The sequence below is a fragment of the Filicampus tigris genome, chromosome 3 (assembly GCF_054856515.1).
Source record: "Filicampus tigris isolate MCC_2025a chromosome 3, RoL_Ftig_1.0, whole genome shotgun sequence".
Taxonomy (NCBI): Eukaryota; Metazoa; Chordata; class Actinopteri; order Syngnathiformes; family Syngnathidae; genus Filicampus; species Filicampus tigris.
In genome coordinates, this window is record NC_141219.1 from 8,572,264 (window position 1) to 8,590,595 (window position 18,332).

At 41.0% G+C, this 18,332-nt stretch overlaps 1 protein-coding gene across 2 annotated transcripts; it reads right to left on the reverse strand.

Annotated features, from left to right (window-relative positions):
- Positions 1 to 1,085: 1,085 nt before the first annotated feature.
- On the reverse strand, positions 1,086 to 16,890 carry tpp2 (tripeptidyl peptidase 2). 2 transcript variants are annotated; one of them, XM_086026166.1, is made up of 29 exons: positions 16,644 to 16,890; positions 15,527 to 15,655; positions 15,242 to 15,337; positions 14,472 to 14,576; positions 14,264 to 14,388; positions 14,034 to 14,197; positions 13,759 to 13,913; positions 13,579 to 13,655; positions 13,375 to 13,502; positions 13,049 to 13,297; positions 12,845 to 12,960; positions 12,578 to 12,749; positions 11,975 to 12,132; positions 11,825 to 11,901; positions 11,619 to 11,725; positions 11,351 to 11,505; positions 11,080 to 11,196; positions 10,893 to 10,993; positions 10,728 to 10,824; positions 9,721 to 9,858; positions 9,392 to 9,636; positions 9,101 to 9,179; positions 6,592 to 6,630; positions 5,739 to 5,890; positions 5,559 to 5,655; positions 4,388 to 4,518; positions 3,548 to 3,794; positions 3,317 to 3,436; positions 1,086 to 3,077 (listed from the first exon to the last, which is right to left on the reverse strand). In XM_086026166.1, exons 1-29 carry the CDS (start codon positions 16,806 to 16,808, stop codon positions 2,988 to 2,990), a joined length of 3,831 nt encoding a protein of 1,276 aa, XP_085882292.1. In that variant the 5' UTR covers positions 16,809 to 16,890; the 3' UTR covers positions 1,086 to 2,987. The 2 variants fall into 2 exon arrangements, with proteins under 2 accessions (XP_085882292.1, XP_085882293.1); XM_086026167.1 differs by lacking the exon at positions 6,592 to 6,630 and having other exon boundaries at positions 16,644 to 16,889.
- Between the last annotated feature and the right edge of the window lie 1,442 nt (positions 16,891 to 18,332).

Below are 18,332 nucleotides of genomic sequence, written 5' to 3' on the forward strand. Positions count from 1 at the left end.
TCCAGACTTGTTTGCTCCCTGAAGATGGTAAGATGAAGATCTACGGTACATGGAAAGATGCAGAGACATGGACAGCAAAAGAGTAACTCTTCTTGCAGGAACTAAAAGCTCCGTTTCATGTCGCTAACATCACCATCACTAAAACGAGGGGCTTCTTTAGGAACCTTCTAAGAACAATTGGAGAATCAGGCCCAAAAGCCTTTTGAGAGCATCATCATGCTGTTATCTTCCAACTGCAATTACAAGACATTGTGATAGCAGCAAAACTCACTTCTTTCGGTACTATACACCAACAATGAGTTGCAAAAACAATTTTTTTTTACAAATAATACACCTGCTAAATCTATTATGCATGATGCAAACCGCAACCATGTTTTAATTTGCCAGTTTGCTTATTATGGCAGGTAATCAACAAATTGGCAAATTTGTATTAAGATACTGTATGCGCATTACATTTCATATATTCTGAATAGAGGTCTGGTATTGGATCACTTTCAGTAAGAAGTGAGATAAACAACTAAACATGTATTTGATAAGTTTCTTAATGACAGTTTTTGGAGTTGTTTAAGGGGCATGTTATGTATTTCTTTTTAACTTTTTGGCTGCAAATAATTGGGTCTCTGGAGCGCCTGCCCTCTCACCAAATGTGAAACCAAACAAATCTTTTTTTTCTGTGAGCTAGCCCTACCGTTAGTGCAGCTAAGTTACATAATAACCTTGATGTGCCATTGCCCCTTGGTTGTTTATTTTTTTTAGATCATCATAGTAAGTGATGATAAATAAACATTTTCTTGAAAATTGTTTTATTTATTGCATCTGCCTTTTTCCTTTTCACACAAGTTTTTTGAGGAACAAAGGGTTAAATACCAAGGATTTATTGACCCTTGCTAGAATTCATGACCTAAAATATTTCAGTAAGAACGCAACAGTATTAAGATTTTTTTTTTTTTTTTAATATCCTGACACCAGCAGAGAAACAAACATGTGGGAATTCTGTTTGGTGCCAGAAATGGACGGCATTCAGTAGTGGTGGAAGTTAAGGCCTTTTTTTCAGAGAGACTGTCAATGGCAACACACGCGGAAAATAGCAGAACCCTGAACTTTGTTTATCAGACCCAAGATCCACACAAACACAAAGTTGGGGGGAGGGGGAGAAGTCACAACAATGCACAACAATAAAATAAACAAACAAACAAAAAACTGCAGGTACATGTCTCCATGACAACTGTAAATGGGTGCAAACTCAGATGCATCTGACTTAAAAAATGGACAGCTCAAAACAGAAACACAATGTCAACATGAACAGTAAGTGCCAACACCCCCCACCCCCCACATTTTGGGGGGGGTGACCTGTAATTACAGATGGAGCGATATGTTCTTCTTTTAAACAAAGCCAAGTCCAGTTAAACAACCCATTTGATCATTTTCATTTTTAAATACTAAATAAAAAGGGCAACAGCAGTGTATTGCTGAACTATAAAACAACAATACTGGCCATAGACAAAAACATCCTTCCCAGTTTGACACCTTGAAACCAACTTGCCCATGCGGATTCATTGTTAACAACAGTTGATGACAACCTGCAATTGAAATGCAATTGTCACACTCAGGTATGCATGTCTATGTTCACTACACATATGCAACCCCCCAAAAAAGTTAGTTGATGCCACAAATTTGTAAAGAAATGGATGGAAAATTGATGAGAAAAATACATCCAAAGGTCAAACAACCGCATCGTATGTAAAGTGGCCCTCTGTGCTTAATCAAATAAAAGTAAGTTGAGGTAAAGTATCAAAAACATGCAAGAACTGTCTTAGTTGAAAGCAAAGAACTCATAAGGATTAACCTTCAGCTAAATTGATGCTCATGGAAAACAAAAAAGTGACCATAAATTCAATTTGCTTACACACACACACACACACACACACACACACACACATACACCAATGAAAATGACAAATGCTTCAGATTTTAAAATTATTCAAACTATAATTAGCTTCCAAATAAAATCACGTTTCCTGAAGTCCTACAAGACATGCATATTTGCAAAATACATCGACTAGAATATTAGTTTTATATATGTATATATACTTATTGCATCGTACTATGCCTTGTAATGCGTGTATGTACATATTTTAGGTCTCTGTGTACACAAGCAACATTTTGAATGCTGCACAGAAAACATCTACTAACGAGTGAACGTGTACCAGTGAAGTTCGTATCGTGCCACGGCTGAGGTCCGTTAGGCGGTCACGTGCTGCAGCTCAACTAGCTTGAGGTGCGGCAGCGTGCGGAGTGCCTCTATGTTGCTTTGAGTGCGGATTGATATATTGATATTAAAAATAAAAAAGGCAAAAAAAAATATCACAGCTCCAGTCCAAGCACATTTTTCCCCCTCATGTCAGTAAATTGTACATGGATGCAAGGCACCGTAATACTGCTTCAGTTCTGAGGTCTGTTCATTTGAGTAATGTCAGATCCTAAAAGTCCAATAGTCAACTTAGCATCCAGGTAAGCATGGCACAAAGACGTGGGACGATTCCCTGGTGTCCCTCAAATATTGAAGATTGGAAATATGGAGATTAAAAAAAGGAAAATATGGAGATTAAAAAAAAAGGGTGAACTGCCATCCATGCGCAAAAATCTGAAGATGACAACAGACTAAAGTAGAACCTCAAAAAAGACTGAACTGCAGTTATCTACTAAAAATTGTTGATTTGAAGAGATTTTAAGGAAAAAAAATGTCCATTAATAAAATTATTTGTTGATTTATTGTTGTGCTGCTGGTGGCACTTGAATCAAAAGACAGATGCTCAATGAGTCCTTTTAAAATGACCGGTTAGCTTCACACTGTCCTTCATTGTCCAAGACAGAAGAAGAAGAAAAAGAAGAAGAAAAAAAAAAAGAAGTACTCTCCACACAATCCTGAGGGGGTGTCATACTGATTCTTCAGTGTGGCCGTGCTGCTCATGCCGTTTGTGTAATTTCTAGAAGGGACTGTAGTCTGCAGGGTACATGACAGGGAGCCAGTTTTCAGTGAAGGTGGCACAGTGCATCCATTTGAGGTGACGCATCAGCTAGGGAAAAACAAACAAACAATAAACAAAGGAAGTGAGTGCAAGACAGTAAGTAAGTAAGTTAGCTCTTAATATTAATGAGCAACTTATCACTTCTTCCTACTCCTTTTCGGACTCGTATTGTACTGTGTTTTTATAGGAATCGGGTTCTGATGGTACACGTATATTGAAAAATGTTCGTATCTGTGACTGCATGTATGAAATAAAAAGTTCAATCTATATCTTTATGCTGCTCATACTTGGATGCAGTTCTTCATGTTCTCTTTGCTGGGCTTCTCCTCCACCATCTTGGAGGCATATTTTAAGGCTCGACCGTACATCTTGCTCACGAGGGCGTGTTTGTAGGAAAACATCAACACCTGAAACAAAGAATCTTTTCGTTCAACAGCAACAACATTTGACAGAAGGCAATAAATGATGGTGACTTGGTGAGGCAAACCAGGTAAAAAGAATACAAAACCTGAACCCACCTTCGAATCAGTCAGCTCCGCCCACTTTTGCAGCTCCCAGAAGGTGTCTGTCAGAGTGTTTGCCATGCTCTGCGCCGAGTCATCAGAACTGCTCGCCTCCTGTTCACAAACGACTCCAGCGTCGGTTTGGCCGGTGGCGACAGCGCCGCCGCTTTCCTGAGGCACGACGGTCAGAAGCTGGTCGGCCAAAGCGCAGCCCTTCCTGCACAGGGCGTCCAGCAGAGACGACTTCTGCTTCTCCATGTCACTGAAACATAAAGTAGTGCCTTGAAATGCTGATTTAATTCTTTATTGGAACGCAACCACTCCACACTCCGCTTTGAACTGCTCCGGTGAGAGTTAAAGATGGTGGCTTGATGAAGCCAACACAACCATATCATCTCCGAAAAACAGAGATGCAAATCTGAGGTCACCCAGCTGTTTCCCTGAATGCCTTGGCAGGGCCAAGAAATCCTGTCCATGAAGATTAGGAACAGAAGAGAGGCAGCCTTGGCGGAGACCAACCCTCACTGGAATCGAATCGAACTTAACTGCCAACAATGGGGACCAACTCTGGTGCTGGTCATACATGGATGCAACAGCCTTTATTAGCGAGACCTGTACCCCATTCAAGAACGCATGCTTTTTAAATTGTATTTTTGCACAGATGCCATCATATGACAAAACAAAATGTCACATATGCTTTTCATTTCCAAAACTCCTCATCGTAATTTCCCATGGAAATTTGCCAGAAATGTTGCAACCCTAGGATGAATTGACATCTGTCATGCTTGCCTGTCTTTTTTTTTGGGGGGGGGGACACTGTGTGTGTATATGTAGTACAACAAGAGTATCCCATACGTCTTAATGGTAGCAGCATCAGGTCGAGGGTCCGTCTTCATGGTGAAGTAAACAGCCAATTCCGTCTGGTCAATGTGGGAAATGACCATGTCAGCGGCTGACACCACCTCCACAAGACGTTTTGCACGCTCCTAAGCAGAAATGGAAGATCATGTCAGTTTGAACTTATTAATTTCACGTAAAAAAAATTCATTTACAAACATTTATTTTCCAAAAACATGGGTTGGCAAACTATGGCCCATGGGCCTCATACAGCCCACTCCAATCTTTCAATCCAAACCCACTAAGCATTATGAAGAGCCATTTAGCAAATATTTTTCCAAAAACTGGTTGATTATAATGTATTTCTTTATTCATGATGTTATCAATCTAGCTCATTAAAAAGGAAGTCAACCCCAAAAAATTATTTGCAATAACATGTTCTGCGCCCCTTCACTAGTTAAAACATGACATTCTGATGAATATTGCGTTTGTGGAATATGAGTTAAGCAGCAAAATACACCCATTTTTAGCCATTTCATCACTTCTGTCGACTGAAAATGACATCACAGCTGCTCCGGGCTCACATAACGACCAATCACGCCTCATCTGTTTTCTAAAGCTGAGCCATGATTGGTTATGTTTGGTCAACTCATATTCTACAAACACAATATTAATCAGAATTCCATATTTCGACCAGTGGGCCTGCATAGAACATATTCTTGTAAAGAAATTCTTGGGGTTGACTTCCCCTTTAAATACTTGGTTAATTGATTCATGGTAAATAATACAGATTTTAGCATGCTACAGTTCTAAAATAAACAATTTAACACACACATTCAAAATCTTTAAATTAAATAACTGGTTAATTTATTACATGAAGTACTTAGAAATAATATTTTAAAATGAGAAAGAAGTAGTATTTCATTCAAATCAACAATAAAAAAAAATATGTTCCCCTCATCTACAAATGACAAGGCCCATATGTCCATTTCAACAATCAAAGGTGATCTTTAAGCACAAACGTTTGCCTACTCCCGGTCCAAACTTTACCAAACGAACATTGACAATTACTGATGAGTGGTTCCTGCGACTGGCTGGTGACCAGTCTCGGGTGTACTGTGCCTGTTGCCCGAATCAGCTGGGACAGGCTCCAGCAACCCCACAACCCCATGATGAGTTACAGTATTACCTTTTCAGAGTCCAGCTGATGTAGTCTTTGCACATGTAGAGGAAGGTAATCCGAATACTTTTCCTTCAGCTCATCATAAAGAGAGGTGGAGTCCAACCTGAGCAACAGAAAGAAGACAATGGTTTTAAAAGAAAGAACTAAATAAAAATAAGGTACTAAGCACATTTTTTTAATGCTCACTTTGTCATCCACTGAATCTTCAAATCTCTCATGGCTTCAGCAAACTCCTCTTTGATGTCTTTTTCTTTGTCAGCATCCTTATCTTTCTCTTTCCCTCCATTCTTTGCTTTGTTGGGTGTAGGGATGAGGTGATAGATGACTGAAACAATGTCCTGCACAAACAAATAGTCGTAACATTAAATACAAAATACATGTTGGCACAAGTCATTTTCACTTTCACGCCATCAACAACAACACCACCTTGTGACAATATAACCACAGTTAACACAAGCATGTTGAATCATTCACCACAGCCGGGTTAAGACATGCCCATGTACAACATCATGTACATTAAGTCCTTCAGCCTAGAGTCAGAAAAAAAAAAAACGCTTCATGATTTGATAGAGGACAAAATAAAAACCTGAAAGTCTGAATACAATCGTTATTGCACCCTGTACAGCAATGACAGACAATGTGGATCTTGCAATCTGACCTCAGCTAGCACAGCCATCTTAGGTCATTTGAACACTCAAAATCAACGGGGTTCTTTTTTATGTAGTATATACGGCTATAATCCTTTCTTTATTATTCTGAGGAAGATCGTATTAGAACACCAACTGTTAACGATGGCAAGAAAGACAGGGAAAAAAATGTTGAGTGTTTACCAAGTCAGTAATCATTTCCCGCACCAGTAGAATTTCCCATGTACTGATTTGTAATACTTCTAAAAAGACACATTGGCACACGTTGACAGATCAAACGGAAGTAACGAAAGAAATGTAATCTTAAGTGTAAAGTCGAAGTCACTTCCACAAGGTATGAGTCTGAGAGCAGTGGGTGCTCTGTTGCACAAAGTTTCTATCTCATCCAGTACCTTTTTAAACGTTCTTTGTCGTTTTGCAGAGGACTGCCCCTGGTGGTCAGAACAACACACAGTAAGGAAGAGACAACACAAGCACACCAAAAAAGGATTCTTTTTCTTTCATTAATATTTTGCCCTCATGGATTGAAAATCCAGTCACCCACCTGTTTGACATACACAAAATTTAAAACTGGAGGTTTAATTTTCATTGCCGACACACTCCTGCACCCACAATCATCACCTCTGTATGACACTCAAGCATGTACAAAACAACAAACAGTGGGACGCGCCTTTTAGATGAGGACAGAAAAATGAGCGTCATTGTTACAATGCAAACAATAAGTGATCAATGGCTTTTGCATTGTTGCTCCTGAGGTATGTTTAGCCAAAAACACATCCTACTATACAGTGTGCCCAAGTACGGTCCTCGAGAGCCCCTATCCAGCCTGTTTACATGTCTCCCTCCAACACGCCTGGTTCAAATGATCAGCTCATCAGCAAGCTTTGCAGATGCCTGAAAACGATCCTGATCATTTTAAATCGGGTATGCTGGAGGAGGGAGGGATCAACAACGGGCTGGACTTGGGTACATTATACGGACAAAGGTGTCGGGTGCCTTTGCTAAACTGGAAATAAAAAAATGGAAGAAACTGTTGCATCTCTAAGAGTTTTAAATCTTTTTCAGCGACATTCAACAACTTTTTTGAGTGTGTAGGGAGCAGGACTCTCTTAGGGCCAGTCAAGTTATTCCACCCCAAATAAAACTTTTGTCCATATCATGCATTTTCTGTATCAGCGATTCCCAACTACAGTGCTGCAGCACATTAGTATACCTTGAAAAATCATCAGGCATGCTGCGGGAAATTATCACATTTCTGTTACTGGTAACTTCCGAAATTATAAGTAATATATCTTCGTGCATCCATCTATGCTAGTGATGGACAAATGAAGCTTCATGAAGCACACTGATAATTTTTGACTCCTCTAGACAGCATCTTGGTGTAAAGATGCCGTGGAAATTTTATAAATTTCCATTGCACTATCCTTTATCTGTGAACCAAGACCAAAATGTAGAGGAGTAAAAAAATCTCACAAGTGCTTCATGAAACTTCTATTTCTTCATCATTACTAGTGACATATACTGTTGTGACATGTAAAATAATTAAATGCTCTTCCACTAGGTGGCAGAAGGTCCAAATTACCATACTCCTGTGATTCATGCAAGAGTAGCTTTGAGTTCAACTAAACAGGCTTATATTTCACAGTGATTAGATTAATTTGTGAGTACACGGAGACAAGATTGTTTTATGACAATTTTGTTTGGTGGTCTGTCATGACATTTTTTTTAATGCAAGATCAAATGTGTGCCTTGGCTCAATAAAGGTTGGGAAATACTGTGCTGTACACTGGTTAACCTAGTTTTTTTTCCCCCCCTCAAATGTGAAATACGCTGACAGGTCAGGTTCATGCTGAAAATATGACTAATGATGTGTCATCTAATTATACAATAAACTAGCAAAACCAGTTGGAGAAATATAGGCGACAGTTACAGTAAATGGCAACAGATGTCAAGCGAATGAGTGAGCAGAGGAAAAAACATGACATGCAAGAAACACAAAGAGCCACATCAACTACTGATTAACTGAAAGACAACAGCAACCAACTCTGGTGACAAACTTTTAAAAAGGTCAAAACCTTTGGAGGACCATATTTCAACCCTCATCCTCAGGATCATTCACTGGCGTTGGATGGCATCGTCACATGTCCAAAACCATCACTTTTCAGGTAACCCAAAACCGGCATGTTTGTTGAGACATTAAAGGGAAATCAACCCAAACAAGATGTTCTATGCTGATCTACTAGTTGAGACAAGGCATTCTGATTGATATTGCATTTGTGGAATATGAGTTAAGCAGCAAAATGCACCCGCTTTTAGCCATCACAGGGGGCGGCCATTATGTCACTTCTGTCGACTGAAAATGACATCACATTTGCTCAGGGCTAAGATAACGACCAATCGTGGATCAGCTTCAGAAAACAGGTGAGCTGTGATTGGTCGTTACCTGAGCCCTAAGCAAATGTGATGTCTTTTTCAGTCGACAAAATGTCCGCCCCCGGAGATGGCTAAAAACCGGGGGATTAATTTTTATTCCACAAACGCAATATTTATCAGGATGCCTTGTTTCAACTAGTGCGCCTGCATAGAACATATTCTCCCAAAAATATGTTTGGGTTGACTTCCACCTTTAACATTACACTGTCAAAGTGTCAACACTCTGGATGAGTCAATCATTTGTAAAAAGAACACATGCACACGGGGCCGGGGACTGACCAATAGTATAGATTCGTTAAAAAAAAAAAAAAAAAAAAAGGAAGAAAGAACTTCACCACATTCGGACATCTGTGGCATATTTACTGTTATATTTTATTTCCTAATCCAAATGGAGTGAACATTCTGAGGTTTAGGATTGACCACTGCTCTGGAGAACAGATACAGTATGAAAGAATTGAAGTCACTCACTGCTTTCTTGCCATATTCACTCTTCGCCACAACAAGGGACCCTGAAAGATAGCATCCTGGACTTGTCCCTTTTGGAATCCTGAAGGAAGGATAAAAAGAGAGAATAAAGACAGAAATAACACTATTATGGTTCATAATACTTGTGACATCTCTTACATAAAACTAAATTCAATTATGTGCAGCTATCTATAGAACATTTAACACTGCTAACCTGTCAGGAAATTCTGCTAAAAAAAATATCTGGTTATTTTAAATGTGTTCATGAATTTGTTATCCTCCATTTGAACTCACTTGTCATCCGGCAAGGCTGTGACATAGAAATGCTGCGTAGCCCCTGGTGAGAGGGTGACAGTGTTCGCCTTCTTCTTGGCCAGAAGGGCCACTCGGTGCGTCTCGTAGACATCTGGGCTGAGGGTGGCAGACAGACGATGGGAGACAACAAACGGCAGGTCTTTTAGGCGCTCCAGCTCACTCGACAACTCGTGGCGCACTTGCAGGCGTACTGTGTAGTCGCCCTTTTCCAATTTGAGGGAATACTGAAGGAAGAGAAAAGTGGGGTGTTTGAGATAACATGTAGACCCAGCACAACTGTACTGGCAAAAACGCAGGAAAAAAGTTACCTGATGTGGGTAAGCATCCCCTGAACCTAGTAGTCTCTTGTTCTGATCAAATAGCATCCACAGCTGACTATCAAACTCAGACTCATACAGCAGCTCACACAGCAGTGGGCAACTGGGTGTGACTTCCCCGCTCTTCGGCTGCACACAGAAAAAGTTATGAATGCAACGAGATTAAAATCTTCCTGACTGGTGTGCGCTTAAAGCGGAAGTCAACCCAAACATTTTTTTTCAAGAATATGTTGTATGCAGGACCACTAATTGAAACACGGCATTCTGATTAATATTGCCTTCGTGGAATATGAGTTAAGCAGCAAAATCCACCCGTTTTTAGCCATCTCAGCGGGCGGCCATTTTGTCACTTCTGTTGACTGAAAATGACATCACAACTATTCAGGTTGTGTAGCTGAAAATGACATCACAACTATTCAGGTTGTGTAGTTGTGATGTCATTTTCAGTCGACAGTAGTGACAAAATGGCCGCCCCCAGAGTTGGCTAAAAAGGGGTGGATTAACTCTTATTCCACAAAAAACAATATCTATCAGAATGCCTTGTTTCAACTCGTGGGCCTGCATAAAACATCCATCCATCCATTATCTATACCGCTTATCCTCACAAGGGTTGCGGGAGTGCTGGAGCCTATCCCAGCTGTCTTCGGGCAGTAGGCGGGGGACACCCTGAATTGGTTGCCAGCCAATCGCAGGGCACAAAGAGACAAACAAACATTCACACTTACAATCACACCTAGGGGCAATTTAGAGTGTCCAATCAACCTACCATGCATGTTTATGGACTGTGGGAGGAAACCGGAGTACCCGGAGAAAACCCACGCAGGCACAGGGAGAACATGCAAACTCCACACAGGGAGGCCGAGCCGGGATTGAAACCATGACCTCTGAACTGTGAGGCTGATGTACTAACCAGTCGACCGCCGTGCCGCCTGCATAAAACATATTCTTGAAAAAAAAAAATGTTTGGGTTGACTTCCCTTTTAAGGCATTGGCGGTACCTGATGAAAACTGTAAGTGAGAATAATCTCATAAAGTTGCCTGTTGTTGGGCAGAACATCTCTCCCACCCAGAGGCTTTATCTTTGAACTAATGGGCCTAGAGGAAAGGGGACAACATTAATAAATCACCACCGCAACAAAGTAACGTAATTAGAGTGAACTTACCTGAGAGGCTGAACCCAAGATTTGAGGGTAATAGTCGGAGACACTTCCTCATACTTCAATGGCGATGACACATCAAAATTTGTAACTCCCTCTGACGCATGCTGACCAAACACAAGAGGCGGAGGAGTCATTGATGGTGTCTAAAATGTCATGGCACTGCTAATATGTATGCAAGTGCTCCACTCACAATGTGCAGCGGTGAAGGGGAAATACTGAGCCCATGGAACGAGATGTTGTAGTCCACGTTGACATCTCCCAGACTCGCCCACCAGCGTGCAATGCACAGTTCAACAATCTTGCCTGACTGGAAAAAGGTGGGGACCAAAACACCGGGATTAGTAACCATAACCTACATTTCCTATGGGTGTTTCAGCTACAACACACCTGGCGTTCCTAATGTAGGCGCCTTTGTGAAGATTCATGCAGAGTAAATGATGCCACAAATAGAATTTACAAACCAGCACAGAAAAGGCCTCAGTTATTGAGCCTTTTTCCAAAAGTGACGAAAACTTGTAGAATTCATTAGCTCGGTAAGCTTTCTGTTTGACGAGGTGCACCGCATGTAGAACAAATTTGGAGGACACATCTCCAGAATGAGAAGTCAGCGTGATCTCTGCAGAGGAAAAAGTAGGAGACACAGAGGTGAAGGGCAGCAACATTGTATTCAAGCTTCTTCTTTCAACCGTTTGAGAAAGGAGAACATGCGGGAGCCAACCAAATACCAACCTGCCCAGGAGGCTCCTTGGGGCACAGTGATGAAGTGGCGTTTGATCTGTCCTGGTCTGAAGTGGACGTCTTTGAAACACAACTCGTGATTATGACTCTCTGCCACCCTGCCAGATAATGAAGGGAGAGAGAGACAGAGAACAGTGAAAACGCAAACTCTCACAAAGCTGTTATTGAGAAAAAGCAAAAAATATGTAGGAGCTTACTTGGTGGGAATAACAACTGTGATGGGGATTCTGAATAGCGGACCACAACCGGGCGCTGCCGTGTCATAACCACATACCTGAAAAAGTTGTACTGTAAGTTAGAACAATACATACTATCAGTTTGAAAAACCGCCGCTTTTTATTGCCGACCTCTGTGTAGTGCACGCCCTCCCTCAGGCCCACTGGATCCACACGGACATTGACATGACGACACTGGTTCATCAGCTCGAGATGAGATGGGCACTGAACCCAAGGGGCTGCACACGTGAGGGCTAAGTGGAGCTGCAAGGATATTCGCTCGGCGTTTTCTGCAATGAAGCAGAACTACAGTAAGAGCAAACAAGAACACACAGGCCATGTACAACTCTGCTATGGCTTCAATATAATTAGGGATGTCATAAACCAAAATCAATAAGTGAATGGCTACATTCAATGGCAAAAATTTGATTGTTTCATTCTAATCCAGAATTTCTTCAAGACAGGTTGTGGAAAAGATCAACCAATGACAATATTAAACATAAAATGTACTCATTATAAACAGTCGGGATTTTGATGAGAGTATGGTTTCTCATAATGTGGATTCAGAAAACCTCCTATGTCACAATTTGGTAAAAATATTTTTTCACAAATACTATACTAAATAATCAGTCCACATGTGTGGGTGTTATTTATACAAATTACTGACCAATCGAAAGTGTTGAAAATGGCTTGCTCAAACAATTCCAATATGGATGGTAGAAGAGGAGAAAATACCTGTGTTTTCAGGAAATACTGGTTCTATTCCTACTCCATGGTCCGAGGGGGACAAAAGTTGTGTCTGGTCCCTGAGGTAGATGCCTCTCTGTGTTCCAACAGTTACTGAGAAACCCAGATGGCTGGTAGGTAAAGAGGCATTTTGAATGAGGTAGTCTAACGCCTTGTCCACCTACCCAGGGAAGATTAAAAAAAGCAGCGCAAAAAATGAAAAGACAATATAGTACAATGACACTACAAAGCTACCAGCAGCTAGAGGTCAGTTACCTGAATGATTCCATGGCCCTGTGCAAACACCTCGATGTCATCAACCTTCAGAGCTGTGTTTTCCAGCGCTCTCCTTACTCCAGGAAAAGAGGGACATATCCCCTGCTGTTTTAATCCTGTCTCATACAAAGTCACAAACTATCACGAATGGCTCTGTGAAATCACACAACAAATAGTAACGTTTAGCATGAGGTCCTGACGCACCGGAGAGGATGAGAGCAATGCCTCCGCAGGCATTGGGGGATGACATAGATGTGCCGTTCATCAGTTGGGTACCACGAAGAGTCCAGTTGGGTACAGATGCAATGGCCCCGCCGGGAGCACTTATGCTGACCCCAAGAGCACCATCTGTACTGGGGCCCCTGGAGGACCAGGTGTACTGGTTGGGAGGCAGCTTCTCCCTCAGGGAATACTCGGCCACCATCATGTCAGGGGTCACGTAGGCTCCAACACCTCAGGAGAGGATGCGCATAAGACTTTGCTTTCAATTTCTAAGGATGAAACTTGCTCTACTAATGTAGCTGTTTTACCTATGACACTGCTGGTGGTTCCCCCGGGGCAGCCCACCGTGGAGAGGCAGGGGCCATTGTTTCCTGCACTTGAAACAAATATCACATTGTGCTTCTGTACAGCCTCTGTGATAACCTCACAAATCCTCCTAAAAAACAGACGCGGACAATGACAAATCACGTCATGTAGGCTACTTTTTTTTCCTGCAACTTCACAACACTTACCCTGAATTGGGCCAGTGGGTGGCTTCCCCATAGCTGTAGTTAACCAAGTCACACTTATAGTTGATCACTTCAATCATCTTTGGATTGGAGCGAGATTGTGAAGAGGAAAACCATAGAAAAAAAAACGTATTAATTCATTATCAACAGTTAAATGATAAGGTCTAAAACCACTTAACATACAGCTCGAATAAGTCCCGTGCCCGTTTCCATGGTACTGAGGCGAGTGTCTCCAATCTTCAGAGCTAAGATTTGGGCACCAGGGGCAACCCCATTCCGCTCTGGTTCTTCCGGGAAGTAACCTGCTGCGATGCTTGCAACATGTGTCCCGTGAGCCCCTTCAAATACAAACATCGCAAGTCAGTGTGGAGCTCCCATAACTTTGCACAAACCACTCAACAAGAACGTCCTTCTGGATTTCTGCATTTCAGAGGCGAACCGGTTTTCGACTACTTCACCTCCACTGGTGACGATGCAGAGAGTGGTTCCCTCGTCATAAATATTCACAGAGTAGTTTAGCATCTCCGCATTGCCTAAGGTTGCATACTCTTGTGACTCTCTGTAGGAGCTCAGAACAGTGCACTGGGACAATTCGCCACACTCAGAGGTATCCAGTACAGCCCTGAACAAAAAAAACAGCAATTTGAGGACCTTGTGAAGGATATTGGAAACAATTAACATAACTTACCTCCATGTGACACCATCATGCCAAAGAATACAATCATATACAGGGCCGGGATCACTGTATTTCTTTTCTAGAGAGACAAGCAACTCCGATTGACTTTGCAACTCTTCCCTCTGTAACTTCTCTAACTGAAGACATAAGGCAGGATGAATGACACATATGCGGAAGCTTGAATAGATTGTGTGAAACTGTGATGGATCATTCTTGTTACCTGTGATGGAGTTGGGTGTAAGAGATCAAACTCCTCCGTCCTGCGACAGGCATCAGCTAGTGCTGCTCTATGTGCTGGGTCCCACATCTTCTCCTTTCGCTCTTTCTGCAATTTAGAAGACCGTTTTCTCTTATGCAACAAGGCTGCCCAATTATCCGCATCAATCGAAACGCTGTCACTCCCAAATGTGTTGACAAAGAATCAGGGATGCACCAATACCACTTTCTTCGGACCAAGTATGAGTACAAGCACTTACATTTGAGTTCCTGCTGATAGTTGTCAATCCCATCATGGAATTGTGATCAAAATGTTTTATTTTAATGTAACAAGGTTGTAGAGTAACAAATTGTTGTCACAATGCCAACATTGAAAGTATTCAATGCTTCCACTGAAAAACGTTCACTTTAAAGAGAACACAGATCACAGTTTGGGCTCATTACATTTAATGAAAGCTGTTATGACAACATTATATGCTAAATACAAAACAGGAACACCTATTATCAACTAGGTTGCAACTAGGTGGTTGTCTTAAAGTGCTTTATAAATACAGTTGAGTTGAGCATCAGACATTTTTTAGGAGTGCTGATAATGGTAATCAGTATCATTGCATCCTTGACTACTGTACTAAATGTCAATTAACAAGCTTAACATCCCTGGTTGGGATGTTCAAATGTAATGTTTATTTGACATTGACAGATACTGTGAACAATTACAGTGCAAAATATTACCGACACAGTGAAGAGTAACAATACAGTATGACATTTTCCTACCTGTATTCTTTCTTTAAGTGCCTTAGGGAAGAACTCATAGCCATTTTTAACACCAATGTGATACTTCCCTGATGAGTTGACCCAAGCAGGAGGGATCTGATTGACATAAAAAAAGACACAGTATGAGATATATTTTTAGGATAATTGTAAAGGTATAGCACTGAGTCAAAACCAGAGAGGAGTGTGATAAAATAGAATGTATGAATGCGCAATTTGTTCAGATTAATAAATTATTAATCCCCAAAGAGACATCTGAAATTCAGTAAATAGTATTAATCTACAAACCTTCAGTATTCTACCAGAGAGGCCAGTGATTGTCCCTTCTTTCGGCTCCACCACCGTGGCCATGTTCACATCACCACTGCCTGTCGTGTCAATGATGTCAACAATCTTTGGCTTCCCATCTGTTGTCACCTGAGGATGAAGACACAAATCATAAGTCAGTACATTTTTTGAAATGTAAACATATTAACATGTAGGAGAATCGTGATAGATCTACAATAGTGTATTACAATAATAATTCTAAATCTTATATTTAACTTATATATAAAGAACACTAGTAATTTTCTAACCGGAAGAAACACACACATTACATAATATTACAAGTTCCGATTCAATCTCTGCCTTTTACAAACCAAAGTTATTGTTATTTATGATCACAAATCATAAGTCAGTACACTTTTTCAATACCACCATATTGGCCTCATATGCAGATAACGGTAATGTACCACCTGCAGAAAGAAACACGTTGTATTAACTGTAGAGTATGTAATATTTCACGATGAGATTCAATGTCTGCCCTTTAGTAAAATACAGCTGACCAGAGGGGATATCGCTTATTGTCAAAAGGGACAAAAATATGGGCAACTGTTGCCCCGGGGCTTAACAAATGTATGAAATTGGAAAATATAGCGAAATCACTCTCGCCTTACGTTATTTAGCTCGTACAATTTACAGTACATTTACGTCACAATAACGACACTGGCCGTGGTGAGTGCCGCACTTCTAAATTCAATGGCATAACTTTTATTCATGGCGTACCCTAATAATAATCAACAAATACCATGTAATAACTTAAATACTGACACGGTGTATAATAAGTGAGCCAACTACTGTATGCTAGGAGAAGGCTGTCTACATTAACGGATCTGCAACTTGACTCTATCGGAAAATCTTTTGTGAGAACTGAAGAAGAGGCAACAAATGCGCTTCTTTATGTAAATTATTGTTGTCACCCTTCTATCAATTGTATTGTCGCAGTATGGATGCCATTTGTTTATCCAAACAGGTGAGCTAGCTAACTAGCTAGTGACTGTACAGCTTATGTGGCCTTACGCTTCAGTTGCCCCCAGTTAGCTTGTAGCTAACTAGCGTTCGAGCGACCGGTCCGGCTCAGTTGTACCTGCATGCCGGGCGCCCCTGGATCAACCCCGGTGTCCATGATCGCGATGAGAACTCCTCGGCCATCGTACTCGGGGAACCGGCTTAAGTAGGACGCGGCGCCGGTCTCTTTTTTGGGAAGCAGCCCGTGGAAGGGGAACGGCTCTTCGGTTGAATGGGTAGCCATGACTCGAAGAGCGATATGACAGCAGCGAAATGCGAAGCACAGTTGTTGCACAGAGCGAGTAGACGAGACTTGTTTAAAGGGACACAACATAACACGTAGGAGTCACGTGAGCTGTAACATGAAAATGACAAATAACTCACTAATGGGTTTGTTCCTTAATAGACACCTTTATTGTTTCTATTACAACCAGTTTTCAGTTCTGCGTTCACAAAATTCCCTATTTGTGTTTTGTTCCCCCATGAACCGATCCTTAGATTGTGTTTTCTTTTTTTAAACTCACCTTTTTGGGCACTTTCTGTAAGTCCTTGAAATGTCAAAAGATTGTGCCAAATCTCTCTAAGAAAATAGTAATTTGTTGCAAAGAAGTAAAGTGAACCCCTTGCGTATTTGCAGTACGACGTTCCCAAATTCACCTATTCGTTGATTTTTTGGGGGAACCAATCTTGAGTTTTTCGCTGAAAAACTCACCTGCTTTTTTATGCTCTGGCCGAAGCCATCTGTCCGATAAATATATTGCAGTTTCATTTAATCATGCCATAACTTTGTCTGATAGAGAAAATGTGTTTTGCTGCCATCGTCTGGTATCTGTAGGCAGTTACAAAGCTTTTTGTCTGTGCTTCAATTACTACAGAGTTTTGCTATTCGCAACAGTGCTCGGTCCAAGAATAGCAGGGTTTCAGTATGTTTAACTCAATCGCTGCCAGCACTTCGAGTTTTATGCTATTGAGCTGAATGTCAACGGCAGTGAACGAGTTAAGTAGTTCTTATCTAAGCGTCAAGCTTTGTATGTCAAGGATGGGTTTGGTGTAGTCTTTGGTAGTTACTTGTTAGTGAAAATATTAGTCTTTATCGCATGTGAATGTAAACAAACGAGCACACACACTTCACATGTATTTTATTTTACAGGTTGTTTTTGGAATCTGATGTTAAAATGTATTGCCATCGTAGTTAGTTCATCATCATTGTCATCATAGGGACACTAAGATTACATGTTAAAATAAAGTTATTAATTTAATTTCACACGCATGAGCTCTACTTTTACAGAAATTGTTTTAAAAATGTTGTGCACACCCACGCAAGTAGTTTATGTGATTCTATGTGGCAAGAATCAGAGTAGGGACTCTTGGAATTGGGTGAAATGGCATTTGGCTTATCAACAGAACAGTATTAATGTACCTGTTAATATTTCTTCAAATGTATAATTTACTGTGTCCACATGCTTTTGGATTATTTTTTTGCTGTGTGCTCACTAGGTGGTGTTATAATGCTACTGATGGTCATCCATCCATCCATTCGCTGTGCTGCTTATCCTCACTAGGATCGCGTGTGTGCTGGGGCACCCTGTATGCTACTGCACTAGTATTCACTGTGTTTATTTTTACGGTACTGTACAGCTGTTATTTTCTTTTTTTTATTTTATTTTGTAGTATCAAATGTTTGACTTGCTCCAGCAAGATGTTCTTTAGATTTCCATTGAATCCATAAAACCCCTGATTCAGTGATTTGCACTGCCGTTTTATAGCT

Coding starts and splice junctions, on each gene's coding strand:
- tpp2 (XM_086026166.1), bottom strand. CDS start 16,808: ATGGCTACCCATTCAACCGAAGAGCCGTTCCCCTTCCACGGGCTGCTT. Junction 12,961..13,048: donor CATTGCTCTCATCCTCTCCG/GTGCGTCAGGAC, acceptor TGTATGAGACAG/GATTAAAACAGCAGGGGATA. Junction 9,180..9,391: donor ACAGCCTTGCCGGATGACAA/GTGAGTTCAAAT, acceptor TCCTTCCTTCAG/GATTCCAAAAGGGACAAGTC.